Here is a 19,419-nt window from a genome sequence, read left to right on the forward strand (position 1 = left end):
CTGGCATCAGTTGGTACTGAAGAGGAAGCAATATCACTATATCAACAGCTTCACGCTCTGTGTGCTAAGGGAGGCTTCCAAGTGGATTAGCAACAGACGCGCTGTGCTCTCTTCCATACCCCAAGAGGAACGAGCGGTGGATGTCAAGGATCTTGACTTGGACAACGAGGCTTTGCCTGTGGAAAGGGCTCTGGGCGTTCAGTGGTGTGTCCAGTCAGATGCCTTCAAGTTCAAGATCGCACTTAAGGAAAAACCTCTGACAAGGAGAGGGATTTTATCCACCGTTAGTTCCATTTATGATCCCTTGGGGTTCCTTGCACCTGTGGTGCTGAGTGCCAAGAAGCTTCTTCAAAGTCTCTGCAGATTCCAGCTGGGCTGAGATGAGGCTTTGCCAGTAGGTGCTGTGCAGGAGTGGACAGTCTGGCTGGAGGAGCTTCACCTCGTTGACCAGTTTAGGGTCAGCAGGTGCTTGAAACCTCCTGGGTTTGGAGAAGTCACTTCCGCCCAATTGCATCACTTTGCAGATGCCAGTGAGGATGGGTACGGCACGGTCACTTACTTGGTGCAGAAGAACATTCACAAACATACTCACTGTGCTTTTGTGATGGGCAAAGCGCGTGTTGCTCCATTAAAGTCCATCACGATCCCTCACATGGAGTTAACCGCTGCAGTGGTAGCAAGCAGGATGGATAAGCTCTGGAGAAGGGAGTTGCAAATGCCACTGCTGGAGTCAGTGTTCTGGAAGGATAGTACCTCTGTACTGAGATACATCCGGAATGAAACATCAAGGTTCAAGACATTTGTGTCAAATCTTGTCTCTGAGATACTTACGCTATCCAGTCCTTCTCAGTGGCGATACGTTGACACATCAAGTAATCCAGCAGACCTGGCTTCCAGGGGTACCAGAGTGGAATCCTTCTTGAAATGTGATGTTTGGGTGTCAGGACCCAAGTTCCTTGTTGAGCCTGAAACAGAGTGGCCAGTGCAGCCTGATCTTTCTGGGAGGGTGTCCCCAGAAGATCCTGAAGTTAAAACGGTGTCTGTGAACGTGATTCAGGCCAATGAGCAGGCAGATGTGGTCATGCAGTTCATTAGTCACTTCTCGTCTTGGTTCCGCCTGAGAAAGATGGTTGGTTGGTTGCTCAGGATTAAGAGGCTGTTGTTGGAGCTGGCTCAGAAGCGGAGGCTTCTTGTCTTGTCTGGTCTGGAGGAAGAGAAGCTGCAAGAGGAGATGCAGACTGTCAGAGCTCAAGCTGCGAAGGGTTACCTTTCGGTTGAAGAGCTTGACAACGCAGAAACTGCCATCATTGGCTTTTGCCAAGAGAAGAGGTTTCCTGAAGAAATGGCTGACTTGCGGAAAGGAGAAGGCGTGAAGAAAACCAGTCATTTGTACCGGCTCAATCCTATTCTGGAGGGTGGTATTCTAAGGGTTGGTGGCAGGCTTGGGAGAGCAGCCATGCCAGAGGAGGCAAAACATCCAGCTATCTTGGCCAGGGACTTTCACGTTTCCGACCTCCTTCTGCATCATATTCATCAGGTGACAGGGCATGGTGGACGTAACCACATGCTGTCGGTACTTCGTCAGAGATATTGGATCCCAGGCGCCAGCGTTGCTATTAGGAAGACTCTGTCTAAGTGTGTCATCTGTCGTAGACTGCATGCAGTACCAGGACATCAACGGATGGCAGATCTCCCTCTTGACAGGGTTTCACCTGACGAGCCTCCGTTCACTCGAGCTGGAGTCGATTGCTTTGGGCCTTTTGAGGTCAGGCGAGGAAGATCCGCAGTCAAAAGGTACGGGGTCATCTTCACTTGCCTGGTGGTAAGAGCTGTGCATCTTGAGGTAGCAGCATCTCTTGACACGGACTCCTTTATCAACGCTCTTAGGCGCTTTGTGGCAAGGCGTGGCCAGGTGCTGGAGTTGCGTTCAGACAACGGCACAAATTTTGTCGGAGCTGAACGTGAGTTAAGAGAGGCCATTGGAAAGTGGAACCAGACTCAGATCACTGACACACTCCTGCAGAAGGGAGTCAAGTGGGTTTTCAACCCTCCCTACGGGTCCCATCATGGCGGGGTCTGGGAGCGCTTGATCAGGTCTGTACGGAAGGTGTTGAATTCCACCTTGCGGACCCAGAATCTTGACGACGATGGTCTTCATACAGTGCTTTGTGAGGCTGAGGCTATTGTGAACAGTCGACCGATAACTAAAGCCTCTACTGATCCTGGTGACTTAGAAGCACTGACGCCGAACCATCTTCTGCTTCTCAAGTCTAAGCCTTCCTTACCACCAGGGGTGTTTGACAAGAAAGACATCTATGTTCGTCGTCGTTGGAGACAAATCCAATACATGTCTGACTTGTTTTGGAAGCGATGGGTGAGGGAGTACCTCCCACAGCTTCAGGAGCGCCAGAAGTGGCAGAACATCAAACGTAACTTTGTTCCTGGTGATTTGGTCATCGTGGTGGATGAAACTGCTCCACGTAACACGTGGTTGACAGGAAGAGTTGTGCAGGCAGTCCCAGACAAGAAGGGGCTGGTACGACAGATTCGTATTCAAACAAAGACCAGCTGCTTCGATAGGCCTATTACTAAAGTGTGCCTTCTTCAGGAAGCAGAGGGGCCTTGAAGTCTCGCTTACTTACCTACTGGCCCAATTTGGTATCATACAAACACACACCCACATAAAAATGGTTCCTACAGTGTTGAAGGCAGAACTAAAATCCATAAAGGGGGGCGGGCAGGGGCAGGGGGGGCGGGGTGGTTGGAGAGTATGGAGATACAGGGGACTGTTCAAAACGAGTGTAGAATTTATTTAACTTGTCCGGAAGCTGGGGGTCTGTGATGGATATGGGGGGGTTTATTGTTCATGTTGGTCATATTTTTTAATTTATTCTGTCTATATCTGTCTCTCAGGTGGTGTCCTGCCTGCCCCCCGACCAGGCAGCACTCTTCCTGTCTCTCATGATGATGCAAGGGCAGAGTTTCAACCATGCTGATGTGATGGAGGCCGTCCAGCTTAACAGAGATTTGACATCAGCGCTGAGGTTCCTGACTCATCGTTGCCCCATCTGCCATGACCAGGTTTCCTTCAGCAGGGTGAGACGCCTCACCTCAGCCAGCCAATCCAAGTACACAACTCTACTGGCTGTTCATTCTTCTGTTTTCTTGCAGATCGTCCCCATGACTCACTGCTCATGCTTCCTGTGTCAGAGCTGTTTCACTTCCTTCTTCTCTGTGGCCATCAAAGAGCGCAGCGTGGACCAGCTGGTCTGTCCTCAGTGTGGACAGCCGGACATCCATGGTCTGGGGGGGCTGGGGGACGCCATGGACTACTTTAACCTGCTAGACACCCAGGTGAGGGAGAAACTCTGGTGGGAAAAGCATGAGCGGTTTTCGTCATCTGCTCCTTCTCATTCTCACTTGTTTGCTTCAGATCCGTCACTTCCTGCCTCCTCAGATCCACGAACTCTTTCAGAGAAAACTCAGGGACCGAGCCCTGCTGGAGATGCCCAACTTCTGCTGGTGTGCCCATGTAAGAGCCCCTGATCAGGACCAGGAAAGACCAGAAGAAATTCCGAACCAGAATGTGCCACTAGAACCAGGAAACAGCTAGTTAAATCCAGATAGTCCCAAACTCTGACAAGAACCTTGGTTTCAGCAGCGTTCCCTTAGCTGGGGTCCAACTAAGAAGGCTGGATGTGTAACGGGGGAGGACGGAATGACATGTCCAGCCTGCAGGCTACCTGATCAGGCCTGAGGGGTCACCAGCCGGCCTCTGGAAGCCTGGGGCCTCAAGTACAAAGAGTGCGTGGATTTCAACATAAATCCGTGCGTGGAATTCTTGCGTACGCAAAAGAAAATTCAGATGTACAAAACTGTGCGTACGCCCAAATCCACGCAGGTTTCTTTGAACATCACAATCAACGTGGATTTAAGCGCACATACGGGCGCACAAAACTCCTCCCTGTCTCCTCCCTCAAGTAGATATTTTTGAATATGATAATGAGGATAACTATTAAAAACCGCTCATCCTAACAAGGAACTTGCAAAAACAAGTAAAACAAATTAAAAAAAAACATTGGCTGTGAGCTGGAGACACTCTTGTCAGAAGTTGAGGCCTGGAAAAAATAATTTATTTGGGGGCATTTCTTCCTATATAAGCTGCATTGCATTATGGGTAATGTTGTTCTTTGCTTTGTGTTGCGTTCCGTGAAGAGTTTTGGTTTTATTATGATCGTAAGGGTTTGTGAACGTTTATGGCAGTGTTAGTGCATCATTACACTCTCCTTTTCTTGTTTGTATTTTAAGAACCGACACCAGAACTTAAGTTGGTGGATGAAAAACGGCTCCTCGTTCCGCTTTGTTGTCATGCGTATTATATACTAACGGATTGAGCCTAATGTACACGTTTATTGAGTTCTACACATTGTGGATGTCTGCGATCACCTCTCTCATAAGTAAAACAATATGAACAATATAAACTTATATTTAAAACATGAAGCATCACGATCTGATTCCTCTGCTGCAGAAATACATCTTGTGCCAACGTGATTATCGAGGTGCAAACGTGAGAAATAAAGAGCAAAGTTGGTAGGTCGGTGTGATCTGATCATCAGCAGGTTCCTCTAACGGAGCCAAAGCTCCATCAGGATTTGCAGGTTCCATCATTGAGCTCCTTTAGTTGTTTGTTCAGATAATGTGGTTGATTGTGAAATTTTTAACCACAATGTATTTCTTAATTATGGTCCATAGTTTTAGAAAGCTGACTGAAACATTGTCTCTGCCTCCGTGGAAATATGACTCAGTAACATGCTTGATTGGTTTAGAAAAGTATTTAATAAGGATAGGTATAAAAAAAAATGTATAATGTAGGACCGTCACTGTTTAATTATAGAAAGATTTGGCTTAGAAGAAGAAAGTTAACTGTACAAAGCAGATGCCAGAACATTGACTTGACCTGTTGTGAATGCCGGAGGTAACGGGACAAGGGTGGGATTTGAGGAACTGGAGGTGAACACTGAAACACTGAGTCAACACAGCTCGTTAATAATAATATACATTTTATTTGCACTTTTCATAAAATAATCTCAAAGTGCTACAGATACAAAATAAACAAAAATAAATAAAATCAAGACATGTAAAAAAACAGAAGTAAAAGCATAAAAGCACAGAGACAATAAAAACATCTGAACAGAAAAGTTTTCAGCCCCTTTTTAAAAGTGTCCACAGACTGGGGTCGACGTAGCGGTTCAGGGAGGGAGTTCCAGATGTGGGTGTTCAGGGAGGGAGTTCCAGATTTGGGTGTTCAGGGAGGGAGTTCCAGATGTGGAGGTTCAGGGAGGGAGTTCCAGATGTTCAGGGAGGGAGTTCCAGATGTGGGTGTTCAGGGAGGCAGTTCCAGATGTGGAGGTTCAGGGAGGGAGTTCCAGATGTGGGTGTTCAGGGAGGGAGTTCCAGATGTGGAGGTTCAGGGAGGGAGTTCCAGATGTGGAGGTTCAGGGAGGGAGTTCCAGATGTGGGGGTTCAGGGAGGGAGTTCCAGATGTGGGTGTTCAGGGAGGGAGTTCCAGATGTGGAGGGTTCAGGGAGGCAGTTCCAGATGTGGAGGTTCAGGGAGGGAGTTCCAGATTTGGAGGGTTCAGGGAGGCAGTTCCAGATGTGGGGGTTCAGGGAGGGAGTTCCAGATGTGGGGGTTCAGGGAGGGAGTTCCAGATGTGGAGGTTCAGGGAGGGAGTTCCAGATTTGGAGGGTTCAGGGAGGCAGTTCCATATGTGGAGGGTTCAGGAAGGGAGTTCCAGATGTGGGGGTTCAGGGAGGGAGTTCCAGATGTGGGTGTTCAGGGAGGGAGTTCCAGATGTGGAGGTTCAGGGAGGGAGTTCCAGATGTGGGTGTTCAGGGAGGGAGTTCCATATGTGGAGGGTTCAGGGAGGCAGTTCCAGATGTGGAGGTTCAGGGAGGGAGTTCCAGATGTGGAGGTTCAGGGAGGGAGTTCCAGATGTGGGTGTTCAGTGAGGGAGTTCCAGATGTGGAGGGTTCAGGGAGGCAGTTCCAGATGTGGGGGCAGCGGAGCAGAAGGCCCGGTCTCCCATGGAGTCGTGGGGGGGCTGAAAGAGGAGGTTGGTCTTTTGTGAGCGGAGGTTACGGGTGGATGAGTGAGGGTCAGGAGGTCTTGGAGGTATTGAGGGTCATTGCTGTAGATGCAGTGGTGGTGATGAGATCATTGCTGTAGATGCAGAGGGGGTGATGAGGTCATTGCTGTAGATACAGAGGTGGTGATGAGGTCATTGCTGTAGATACATAGGTGGTGATGAGGTCATTGCTGTAGATACAGAGGTGGTGATGAGGTCATTGCTGTAGATACAGAGGTGGTGATGAGGTCATTGCTGTAGATACAGAGGTGGTGATGAGATCATTGCTGTAGATACAGAGGTGGTGATGAGGTCATTGCTGTAGATACAGAGGTGGTGATGAGGTCATTGCTGTAGATGGTGGTGATGAGGTCATTGCTGTAGATGGTGGTGATGAGGTCATTGCTGTAGATACAGAGGTGGTGATGAGGTCATTGCTGTAGATACAGAGGTGGTGATGAGGTCATTGCTGTAGATGGTGGTGATGAGGTCATTGCTGTAGATGGTGGTGATGAGGTCATTGCTGTAGATACAGAGGTGGTGATGACTGAGGTCATTGCTGTAGATGCAGAGGTGGTGATGACTGAGGTCATTGCTGTAGATACAGAGGTGGTGATGAGGTCATTGCTGTAGATGCAGAGGTGGTGATGAGGGCGATCTTGAATTGGATTCTTGCGGTTATGGGAAGCCAGTGTAGTTTCTGGAGAATAGGGGTGATATGGTCGTATTTGCAGGTTTTCATCAGAGTTCGGGCAGCACAGTTCTGAATGAATTGAAGTTTCCGGAGGTGTTTGTTGGGGATACCGATGAGCAGGCTGTTACAGTAGTCGATACCAATGAGTAGGCTGTTGCAGTAGTCAAGCCTGGAGGAGATTAGGGCGTGGACGAGTTTTTTGCATCTGAGAAATTGAGGAAGGGGCGGAGTTTGGATATGTTCTTTATATGGAAAAAGCAAGTTTTGTACAGATGTTTGATGTGGTTTACAAAGGTGAGTTGTGGGTCCAGCTTCACACCGAGGTTGGTAACAGAGGTAGAGATGGGGATGTCTTGACCGGAGAAGGAGATGGTGGTTATGGGGGATGACTGATGATGATGATGATGACTTGGATTTATAGGCACCCAGAGCACTTTACAGAAATCATTATTCATTCATACATACATTCTCTCCGGTGGTGGTAAGCTACATTTGTAGCCACAGTTGCTCTGGGCCAGACTGACAGAAGCGTGGCTGCCATATTGCGCCTAACGGCCCCTCCGACCACCACCAACACCAACATTCATACACATTCATACGGGGCAATGTGGGTAAGGTGGGTAAGGTGTCTTGCCCAAGGACACTACGACAGCAAACTGGGACAGAGCGGGATTCGAACCGCCGACCTTCCGATCTTTGGACGACCTGCTCTACCACCTGAGCTACTGCCGCACTGGACCTGGTGAGGGGTGCCAATTTGTATGGCTTTGGTTTTGGAACTGTTGAGTTGGAGGAAGTTGTGACTCATCCACGCCAATCCAGGAATCAGGAACACACGGAGACACACGTCAAGCACTGGAAATCTGCAACAAAAAACCACAAACAAAGCACGAAACCGGCACGGAGCCATCCAAAACACGAACAGCAATCGACCTAAATCTTGAGATCTGATCGCAGTCTGAGCTAAGCTATCGCTACCGCTACCTAAACCCAAAAACTAGAGAGCCAGCATGCAGGTGAACAAGCCAGTGTGTATGTCTATGTGTGTGTGTGTGTGTGTATGTATATGATCATGCATGTGACTAAATGACTATATGTGTGTATGTGTGTATGTGTGTATGTGTGTGTGTGTGTGTGTGTGTGTGTGTGTGTGTGTGTGTGTGTGTGTGTGTGTGTGTGTGTGTGTGTGTGTGTAATAAACCAAACAAAGCTCCACCTGAAGTGTATCTATAGTGGGGGAGGGGGGGGGAAGCAACCCCGCCACCCGCGAGACCAGAGGCCGACAAGGAAGAGCCCGGAACCCAGGCCACCGGCAACCCCACAGAGGGGAGAAGTAGGAGGGAGGCAACCCACCGCCTGCGAGGCCCCCCCCCCACCCGGCGGCGGCCGAGGGGGCCCGCGGGCGGGGCCCCCACGGCGCGGAAAGAAGCAGCCAGGGATCCCGCGGCGGCGGACCGCGACCCAGGCAATCCCCGGCCACCCGGTCCGGGCCGGACACGCGGCCAGGAGGCCCTCACCCTTCAGGCCAACGACCCCCACCCGGCAGGGGGCCAGCCTGCCCGGAGAGACAGAGCCGCCCCGGCCGCCGACGCGGGCAGGCGCACCCGTCCCCCACGAAAGTGGCCCTCCAAGACCAGAGGGGCGCCCCGCCGTAGAGGCAGCGGGGGGGACCAGAGACGGGCCCGGAGAGAGGGAACCCCCCAACAAGGCGACACCCGCGCAGGCCCGACAACGGAGGGCCCCAGACCCAGGCATCCCATTCATTCATCCATTCACCTATCCGATACCTATACTAATAATAATATTATATACTATACATAATAATACTAATAATAATACTAATAATAATACTAATAATAATAATAATAATAACCATCTTTGTATAATATAATATTGATAAATTATTAAGTTTTTGATGTCCTGCCAATGGAGGCTCAAATCCTCCATGGCAGGACCCTTCCATACCGCATTCTCACCGACACAGACATACAATCACGCACCGTTTCCCCCTCCCCGGGGGGGTCCAGCACCGCCCGAAGGCACCCCAGGCTGCACGGCGGGCCCCGCCAGGCCCGGGTAACCCGACCCACCCGTCCCAGGCCCAGGCCGGTGAGGGAACGCGGGTGATGTGGGACCCCCTCCCGCCCCTTGTGTTGAGTGCATGTGATTAATGCCATAAAAACAGGGAGGAGGGAGGGCCAAGTATCGATTGACACCGACCCCCCCCCCCTCCCGAACTACGTGTCCTTGTCAAGTGTATTTATAAAGTGTTGAATGTGCAGTGTCTATTTTGCTGTTAAAACCGTGAGGCGGGGAGTGCCAGGCCCCGCGGGACAGTGCCCGCCACGACCCGGACCCACCCGCCTTTCGCCTATGTGCGTATGAATCGTGTAGGGGGGGCAAGAGGGGGAGCGGAGGCCGAAGCCAGGAAGCAGGACCAGCAAAGCCGGCCCTGATAAGACACCCGCGTCCCCCCACCGGCCGTCCAGTAGACGGGGGCCGGCCCCCCGAGCCGGGCAAGGGCCCCAGCGTACCTCCAAGGGCGCCCCCGGCGCCGCTGGAGCCCCCAGACGGAGGGGGAAACGGTCCAACATCCTCCCATTCATACTGACAACATAAGACATAGATACCTGGGAATGGTGCCACCCCGCCGCCGCGCCCGCCCGTGCACCCCCCGGTCAGGGGAGGCCCGCTCCCCGGACCCGGCCCCACCCCCCCCCCCCGAGGCCACCCCGCGGACACCCCAAGGGTCCCGGAGTCCCCACATCCGCAGGGGCACTTGGCCCCCGCCCAGCGACGGAGGACCAAGGCAGCAATGCCCCCCCAGCGCAGACAGCCACCCCCCACCCAGGCAGGGCCGGGCCCTCCGGGTGGGACCCCCACGTCCACGGCCCCGCCCCCCCCGGGAGGCCCGGAGACGCCCCAGCCACAGCCCCCCGCCCGAGCCCTCCCCAGCCACCCCCCCCCACCGCCATGAGGTAACCCCCCCCACAGGCCCCCAAGGCCCCCACCGGCTAGGGACAGGGCCCCGCGGCCCCCCCCACCGCCCCCCAGGGGCCACCAGAGGCCCGCGCCCCAGACCCCCCAAGCCGACCCCCAACCCCAAGGGCTACGAGATCACCACCCCCCCCGCCCCCACTAGGTAACGAAGCCAATAAACGGGGACCACAGAGAGTGCAATTCAGCCGAATGTTGTTCAGTGGAGGCAGACATTATCTCACTACTAATATGATCTGATAAAAGGTTCCTAAAATGGTTGATACATAAACTGGATTTTTGTTTCCAATTTACTAGAATGGTTTTCTTTGTGATACATAAGGCAGTGAGAACCCGGTGTGTCCAATTAGGATCTATTTGAGTGTCTCCCAGGTGACCTAATATACATACCGTGGGGCACACTGGGATTCTGTGGTTGATCCATGTGGATAAATCCTCACAAATCTCCTTCCAGAACCTCTGTACCGGTGTACAGAACCATAAAGCATGCATATAATTATCTGGGGTGTTCTCTGTGCACTGTGAACAGATATTAGAGGTGACAAAGCCCATCTGGAACATCCTTTGTCCAGTATAATGTATTCTGTGAAGAACTTTGTACTGTATAAGTTGTAGGTTTGGGTTTTTAGTCATAGTAAACGTATTTAAGCATATTTGTGACCAAGAAAACTGGTCGGTAGAGAGAGATCCGCCTCCCACTTAGAGATCGGGAGAGAGACTGAATCGTCCAGTTTAGACATTAACCTGTAGAGTTTTGATAACAACTTTAAAGTGCTTAGATTCAATAAATCTATTATCTTAGCGGGAAGTTGTAAATCTAATTGGCTAATTTTGTATGTTTTATTTATTATTGCCTTAAGTTGTTGATACTCTAAAAATTTATTCCTGCTAACTCCGTATTGAACAATAAGTGTATTGAAAGGTACAAACTGTCCTCCTACAATTACGTGCTGTAAGTACCGTATTCCTTGATCTCTCCATTGAACGAAGTTAACCATCTTTTTATCATTTTTCACGATGTCTGGGTTGTTCCATATGGGTGTACGGTCACATGGAAAAAGTGAAATTTTAGCTATTTTAAGAAATTCCCACCAAGCTGATAAAGTTGTGCTAATATTAATGCTTTTGAAACATTGATGACGTTTGATACTTTGACTAATAAATGGTAACTCTGAGATTTCTAGTTCATTACAAAACACTTGCTCTGAGTCCAGCCATTGACTATCTAAAGGATGATCTTTTGACCATTTTACAATATACTGTAACTTACTGGCTATGAAGTAATACTGAAAATTAGGTAATTCTGAACCTCCATATTCTTTGGATTTTTGCAATGTCTTTAAACTAATACGTGGAGTTTTATTTTTCCACAGAAATTTTGATACATATGAGTCCAACGATTTAAACCAGGAAAGAGGGGGTTTGCATGGTATCATTGAGAAAAAATAATTTACTTTTGGTAAAACCATCATTTTAATGGTGGCTATTCTACCCATGAGCGAAATGGGGAGAGAGCTCCATCTGGAAAGATCATCTTCTATTTTCTTTATAAGCTGAACATGATTTAATTTTATTAACTCTGACAGCCTAGGGGAGATGTTTATGCCTAAATATCTAATGTTCCCTGATTGTAATTGAGTATTTGTTATATTCCTAAAATTGCAGTTAACACACAAAACAGTGGATTTAGACCAATTAATAGAATAATCAGACAGAGATGAAAATCCCTCTATAAGTGCAATTGTCTGTGATAGTGAAGATCGTGAGTTCTGGAGGAAGAGGAGTACGTCATCCGCATAAAGACTTATTTTGTGCTCTAATATTTTACATTGTATACCTTTAATATTTTGATTTTGTCTAATAGCTGCTGCTAAAGGTTCAATAAATATTGCAAATAATGAGGGAGAGAGAGGGCAACCCTGTCTAGTGCCTCTTTGCAAGGTAAAACTTGTAGAGATTTGATCATTTGTCCTTACACGTGCCTTGGGAGAGCTGTATAATATTTTTATCCAGTCAATGAAAGATTCGCCAAATCCAAATTTATGCAAAGTTGCCAATAGAAACTTCCAATTTACCTTATCAAATGCTTTTTCCGCGTCTAAGGATATAATAGTAGTCTCCTGTTTATTGATACTCGAATAGTCTATAATATTTAATAATCTGCGAATATTAGTAGACGAGTGTCTACCTTTAATGAAGCCTGTTTGATCCGGATGTATAATAGAAGGGGTGACTCTTTTCAGACGTTCAGTAATGGCCTTGCTAATTATTTTAAGGTCTACATTTATCAATGAAATTGGGCGGTAGCTCGATGGGAGTAAGGGATCCTTGTCCGGTTTTAATAAAAGACTAATATTAGCAGAGTTCATATTTAAGGGTAAGCTTTTATTCTCCCTAGCATTTAGAATCATTTTATAAAATGTTGGTGCTAATATGCTCCAGAATTCCTTGTAAAATTCAGCTGGGAAACCATCTGGGCCCGGAGCTTTATTATTGGGCATATGTTGAAGAGCTTCATGGAGTTCTCCTATTGAGAGCGGTGAGTCTAAATTCGTAACCTGTTCCTGATGTAACTTCGGCAGATTAATGTCTCCAAGAAACTCATTAATGGATTGATCAGATGGTTCAATTTGTGACGAGTATAATTTATAGTAAAAGTCTCTAAAGACTGAATTTATTAAACAGGGGTCATGTGTAACTCCCCCTGACTGGTCCTTAATGGATGTTATGGTTGTTTTTTCTTTGTTTATTTTTAATTGATTGGCTAAGTTTTTTCCCGATCTGTTAGCATGTGCAAAGTTTTCCAGGCGAAGCCTTTGTACTAGAAACTGTGTTTTTGCGTCAATTATTTTATTTAATTCTATTTTAGTTTTCCTTATTCTGTTAAGGATACGTTCGTCTGCAGAGGTCTGGAAGGCCTCCTCTAGCGTCTTTATTTCACATTCTAATTCTTTTGTTTTTAAGTTGTCTTTTTTTTTTCTTATTTGAAGAAAAGGAAATTATTTTGCCTCGCATTACTGCTTTTCCTGCTTCCCATAGAACGCTCGCTGATATTTCCGGCTGGTCGTTATTTTGTAAAAATATATCCCATTCTTTCTTAAAAAAATTAATAAAGTCGGGGTCTTTGAGCAATGATGTATTAAATCTCCAAACTTTGGAGGATGATACGCTCCCCCTCTTCCCCAGAGTGAAAGAAACAGGTGCGTGATCGCTAATAATGATTGGGTGAATTTGTGATTCTGAGATATCTCTCATCAGAGAGCTACTGACTAAAAAATAATCTAACCTAGAATATGAGTGATGAACGGCTGAGAAAAAAGTGTAGTTCCTAAGGGTTGGGTGTAGAGAGCGCCATGTATCGCAAAGACCCAGATCATTCATGTATTGCTTAACAATACTTGCTGACTGCCAACTCCTGTGTCCGCCTGCATTACTGAGCCTGTCCACTCCAGGGTCCAGAACCATGTTGAAGTCTCCTCCGATGATGACTGTGTTGTCTAGGTGAGCAGAAAGTGAGGTGAAAAAAGAGTGAAAAAACGAGGAGTCATCAACATTTGGACCATATACATTAGAAATACATAAATTCAAGCTTTGAATTTGCAAGACTAAAATTAAATATCTACCCTCTGAGTCAATGTGAGTGTCCTTTACGGTGAAATTTACTCTTTTATTAATGAGAATTGCTACCCCTCTTTGTCTGGAGTTGTAACAGGCGGAGAAAACATGCGGAAATTGTGCCGTGGCCAATGCATCTACCGAAGCTTTAACTAAATGAGTTTCTTGCAGTAGGACAATGTCTGCCTGCAGAGTTTGTATCTGGTTAAGAAGTTTTAATCTCTTTGCCGTGTTCCCGGCTCCGTTTACGTTCCAGGTGACAAACTTTAATTTATCCATAATCCAATCATTGAAAGTAACATTATATGTAAGTGGTAATGTTGCATGAAAAGCTGTTGTATGTGTGTGTGCCATGTTATTCTAGATGTGTGAAATGTGTGTTTGTACCAATTTACCAAACCGAGAAAGAAAGTGCAGCAGAGTGGGATTCATTTAATGTTAACATGGTAACCTGGCTGCATCCAGGTTTCTGAAGGACAAAATAAATCCTATTTTTATAAAATAAAAGCAGATTTTTTTAGCAGTTTTTTCTGGTCTGGAGAATTGATATGTGTCAAAGGTATCTGAAAAGCAGTTTGACGTGTGGCTGTACATGAACCCAGAACAGGTTGGTATAGTGGATCCATGTCAGGACTTATGTTACAAACGCCGACCAGAACTGAACCAAATCACTTAGTGGAAACATAGGTAGTTCAGAGTGTCAGACGCATGTAGTTTGTGGGGATGGACTTTAATGAGATGTTAACTGGAGAGGGGGGCTTGTTGTGTTTTTCAGTGTTCATTTGGGATGCTACATGAGGCAGACACTCTGAGGATGGACTGTCCCAGCTGTAAGAAGAGCACCTGTTCTCAGTGCAGATTACCTGTAAGACCTGCACACCTCCATACACACTCATCTGCTGAGCTCAGACCAGTACCTGAGCAGTCTGTGTTCTCCAGTGGTCTTCCCAGCATCAAGGACTCTCCTGTGACCAGTTCAGGGTATGGCAGGAGCAAAACCAGCCCGACCACCACAAGGCCACCTTGCTCTACAACAGCATTGGTAGGACACACTTGCACAATCTTTACTGGGTCCTGGAGAGTTTTCCTTCATTGCCCACAGCCTTGGTTCTTTTACGGAATCTGAGCTGATCTTATCCACTTATCCACCAAGTTGTCTTTAGGATCTTTCCAGAGACCAAAACTTGACCCCCAAGCAGTTAATACATAAACAATGACAGGTAAAAACTCCCCTAGTGGGAGAAAAACCAAACAGTGGGACCCTCCTGCTGAAGACTAGCCAGGTAAGAGAGAATGAAGAACAGAGAGAGGAGAGGCAGATATATATTGTCATATTAGTATTAATTACATCTTTACTGGAAAACTAAGAGTTCTATGTACAGATGACTGCTACATGGTTGGTTGGTGGACTACAGAGATTTCTATATAAACAGGTGTAGACAGCAGACACTGAGGTGGCCAGATGGGGGGACTGCAGGTCAGGATGCAGCTCCTGAAGCTCTGGCCTGCAAACATGTACAAAAGAGAAAAGGAGGGGACAGGCCAGCACAACAAACTACAAGAACAACGAAGAACAATTATGGTTATGAGTCCCTCTGTAGTTTCTTTAATTGTTCCAATTTATGCCATTTTGCCTCCTTTTTCTTGTTTTAGGATGAGCAGAAAAATATATTGTAATGCCCCTAGACACAGCTTTAGCAGTCTTCCAAAGCACATTAGGAGAGATGTCTCCAGTCTGGGGGTATCATTCTCAGCCAAAAAGAACTGCTCTGTAAAATATCTGATTAAATCAGAATTTTTAAGCAGATAGTTTTTAAATCACCACTGTGTGCTGGGTGCTGCTCTTTACAGGACATGACCTGAAACAATGGAGCGTTGTCTGAAATAACAATATTACGTGAGCTTGAGAACGGTTTTTCGAGAGCATGACTAGGAGTGAAAATCAATCCTCGAGGAGGATTTGTGGAGCTTAGAATAAAGGTGTCAATGAGATTTAAATCCCTACAGTAGCCTAAAAGTGGGTAACTAGAGCTTAACACTATATCTCGAACCAGTATGTAATTTATCTCTGTGGGGGTTGAGACAGCAGTTAAGATCCTTTGCAGTTAGTGAGGATTCAACAATCCAATCAGAAAATAGGGAGTACATAACGTCCAAGTTTATCACTCTTGACCTTCACTTCAGAAAGAGGCAAAGCTTTATGGATCAGCATTGCAACCTTTCTGCTCCTCGATGTCTTACATCTTTCTGAACACAATTGATTGCCCTGTCTTCATCTAAAATGTGGGTCTATAGCACCATCAGATCTGATACATTCCTGTCCTGCTTTCGTAATGATTTGAAACATCCATCTATCTAGCCATCAACTGCCTCCTTTTTGAGGCAGCAGTTTCTTAGCAGAGTCAAGACCTCCCTCTCCCCAGTCATCTCCTCCAGATCTTCTTGGTAGGCACCACAATGTTCTCAGACCCGCAGGGATATAATCTCTCCAATGTGTATGCTATGGAACACTGGACCAGCTCTATACCCTCCGCAGGGTGCTCAAGGATTCATGGGAATTTGCCCAACCAGTCTACATTGTTTTGTGGATCTGGAAAAGGCATTTGACCGTGTCCCTCGTGCCATTCTGTGGGGGGTCAGTGATTATGGAGTCCGGGGCCCTCTATTAAGGGCTGTCCGGTATGATCGGAGCAGGAGTTTGGTTCGCATTGCCGGCAGTAAGACAGACTTGTTCCCAGTGCATGTTGGACTCCGGCAGGGCTGCCCTTTGTCGCCGGTCCTGTTCATAATTTTTATGGACAGGATTTCTAGGTGCAGCCAGGGGCCGGAGGGGATCCAGTTTGGGAACCTCAGGATTTCATCTCTGCTTTTTGCAGATGATGTTGTCCTGTTTGCTTCATCGGACCGGGACCTTCATTATGTACCGGGGCGGTTTGCGGCCGAGTGCGACGCGGCAGGGATGAGAATCAGCACCTCCAAAACCGAGGCCATGGTTCTCCATCGGGAAAGGGTGGCGTGCCTTCTCCGGGTGGGTGGAGAAGTCCTGCCTCATGTGGAGGAGTTCAAGTATCTCGGGGTCTTGTTCACGAGTGAGGGAACGATGGAACGTGAGATTGACAGATGGATCGGTGCAGCGTCCGCAGTTATGCCGTCGATGTACTGGGCCGTCGTGGTGAAGAAGGAGCTGAGTCGAAAGGCGAAGCTCTCGATTTACCGGTCAATCTAAGATAAGATAAGATAGTGGGGAAACTTATTTTGTTGTCAGCAGTACACTTAGCACACACATGTAGGGGAGGGGTAAAAAGACTGAAAAGTCAGAAATAAAAAAATAAAAGAATACAAAACGATACGTATAAAATATGTATAAACACAGGATATGAACAGTATATACAGTTAAGAAACAGTGCAGAAAAGCAGGTGGAGTGTTGTGAGGTAGACTGGCAGATTGACAGATATTGCACATCTTATATTATTGCACATGTGATATTATTGCACATATTATTGTCCACTGGCTACTGAGAGCAGGCCTTGTTGTACAGTCTGATGGCAGCGGGGAGGAAGGACCTGCGATGCCTCTCGGTGGTGCATCGTGGGTGACGAAGCCGGTCACTGATGGAGCTCTCCAGGGCTCTGACAGTCTCATGAAGGGGGTGGGAGACATTGTCCATGATGGAGGACAGCTTAGCCACCATCCTCCTCTCCCCCACCACCTCCACCCGGTCCAGACTGCAGCCCAGGACAGAGCCGGCTTTCCTCACCAACTTCCTCTCTGCTGCAGTGATGCTGCTGCTCCAGCAGACCACCCCATAAAAGATGGCCGACGCCACCACAGAGTCATAAAAGGTCCTCAGGAGGCCGTCCCTCACTCCGAAGGACCTCAGTCTGCGCAGCAGGTGGAGTCGGCTTTGGCCCTTTTTGTATAGGGCCTGGGTGTTAACAGTCCAGTCCAGTTTATTGTTCAGGTGAACACCCAGGTACTTATAAGAGTCCACAATCTCTATGTCCGTTCCCTGGATGTTCACCGGCGAGGGGGTGACTTTGCGCCGGCGGAAGTCCGCCACCAGCTCCTTCGTTTTTCCAGAGTTAATCTGGAGGCGGTTCCGCTGGCACCAGTCCACGAATCTGTGATTCAGTTCTCGGTACTCCGTCTCGTCTCCGTTGTTAATGAGACCGACGATGGCGGAGTCATCCGAGAACTTCTGGAGGTGGCAGGTTGATGTGTGGTGGGTGAAGTCGGCTGTGTAGACTACGCCCCTACCCTCACCTATGGTCATGAACTTTGGGTAGTGACCGAAAGGACAAGATTGCGGATACAAGCGGCCGAGATGAGTTTCCTCCGCAGGGTGGCTGGACGCTCCCTTAGAGATAGGGTGAGGAGTTCGGTCACCCGGGAGGAGCTCGGAGTCGAGCCGCTGCTCCTTCACATTGAGAGGAGTCAGCTAAGGTGGCTTGGGCATCTGTACCGGATCCTCCTGGACGCCTCCCTAGGGAGGTGTTCCAGGCATGTCCCTCCTCCCTAGGGAGGAGTTACAGGCATGTCCCTCCTCCCTTGGGAGGTGTTCCAGGCATGTCCCTCAGGGAGGAGACCCCGGGGAAGACCCAGGACATGCTGGAGAGACTATGTCTCTCGGCTGGCCTGGGAACGACTCGGACTCCCCCCCGGAAGAGCTGGAGGAAGAGCTGGGTGAAGGAAGTCTGGGCATCCCTGCTGTGGCTGCTGCGCCCGCGACCCGGAAACGGATAAGCGGAAGAAGGTGAGTGAGTGATGAGTGTATGCTATGAGTAATCCTCTCAGGTGGACATATCCGAAATGCCTTTCCAAGGAGGCTTCCTTAGCCACCTCAACTGGTCCCTCTGGATGTGGAAGAGCAATGACTCTACCCACGAGTCTCTCCTGGATGACTGAATTCTTCATCCTATTTGGAAGGAAGATACCACCCACCCTGCAGAGGAAACTCATTTCAGACGCTTACCTAGTTCTTTTAGTCAGTACTCACAGTTCCATAGGTAATGATGAAAATGTGAAACCACCAGTAAAGAAACTTTGCGACAAAGGTATCGCTGTGGGGGCTGGTGAACAGTTTTTGTCTTTTTATGAGCCTAATTCATAGTTCTCTTTCCATACCACTGTAATATTCAAAATCTTGTTCCGGGATACTTCTCTTTAAAACAAAGAAAAATAGAATCTTGACATTTAAAAAGATCAAAAAACTCTTTAGTGACGAAGGACATGTGTGTCCATGAGGTGGTCAAGTCTCATTTTGGAGCTCCGAAGAGTGGCTGGGTTGATATTAGAACTAGGATTTTGATCCATTTGTCTTTCTTCCCCAGAGTGTCCCAGCTGCCAGTTCATCTACAATCTGTCCAGAGGGGGGTGTCTCCACTTCACCTGCAGTCACTGTGGACATCAGTTCTGTGGTGGATGTAAACAGCGCTTTGCTTTGGGCTCGGTGGGTTCATCTTCTGATCTTAGTCTGCTCAGGTTCTAATATCTGTACATATTAAACAGTTTTTTGATGCAACACATCACATAGACATGTAAAAACAGTTGGCGGAAGCACAGGGATGGAGGCTCTGTCTACACTCTGTTGGTCAGTAGCTGTATACTTAGTATAAATTTGCAGAGGTTTTGGTAACGTTCCAAAATAAAAGGTTCAAAGTAAGCTAATGTCATCACTGCTGAATCCTTCACCCTTCCAGAAACTTCTCACCCCAAGGTGTTCTCAAGCCAGCCGAGAGATCTTTCATGTTCTGTGGACAACGTCTGTGCTATAACTGAGCCGTATGTGCCAAACGTAGCCCAAATTAGACCCACCTAGACATCAGAGCAAGATGACGCCTGTGTTTGGCTTTGCTGCTGCTTCTCTACGTTTTACATCCAGTGTCTTGGTTTGTCTTTTTTGTCCATTTATGCTGTTATTTCATCCCTATTGTTTTATAAAAATGTATTTGCTCCTTTCCTTTGTTCGCATTGCTGGCAGTAGGT

General features: G+C 47.8%; 1 protein-coding gene across 3 annotated transcripts in view; it reads left to right on the forward strand.

The window, feature by feature from the left end:
* The window catches only part of si:dkey-181m9.8 (E3 ubiquitin-protein ligase RNF31), a 101,889-nt gene that overhangs the window by 37,484 nt on the left and 44,986 nt on the right, over positions 1-19,419 (forward strand). For all 3 annotated transcript variants that reach the window (XM_061733072.1, XM_061733073.1, XM_061733074.1), the window contains 6 exons: positions 2,914-3,096; positions 3,172-3,354; positions 3,434-3,532; positions 14,209-14,298; positions 14,373-14,475; positions 18,765-18,883. In XM_061733072.1, coding sequence (XP_061589056.1) covers positions 2,914-3,096; positions 3,172-3,354; positions 3,434-3,532; positions 14,209-14,298; positions 14,373-14,475; positions 18,765-18,883 — 777 coding nt within the window. The remainder of the gene's footprint in view (positions 1-2,913; positions 3,097-3,171; positions 3,355-3,433; positions 3,533-14,208; positions 14,299-14,372; positions 14,476-18,764; positions 18,884-19,419) is intronic.

Source organism: Cololabis saira, chromosome 10 (assembly GCF_033807715.1).
Source record: "Cololabis saira isolate AMF1-May2022 chromosome 10, fColSai1.1, whole genome shotgun sequence".
In the NCBI taxonomy this organism is placed as follows: domain Eukaryota; kingdom Metazoa; phylum Chordata; class Actinopteri; order Beloniformes; family Belonidae; genus Cololabis; species Cololabis saira.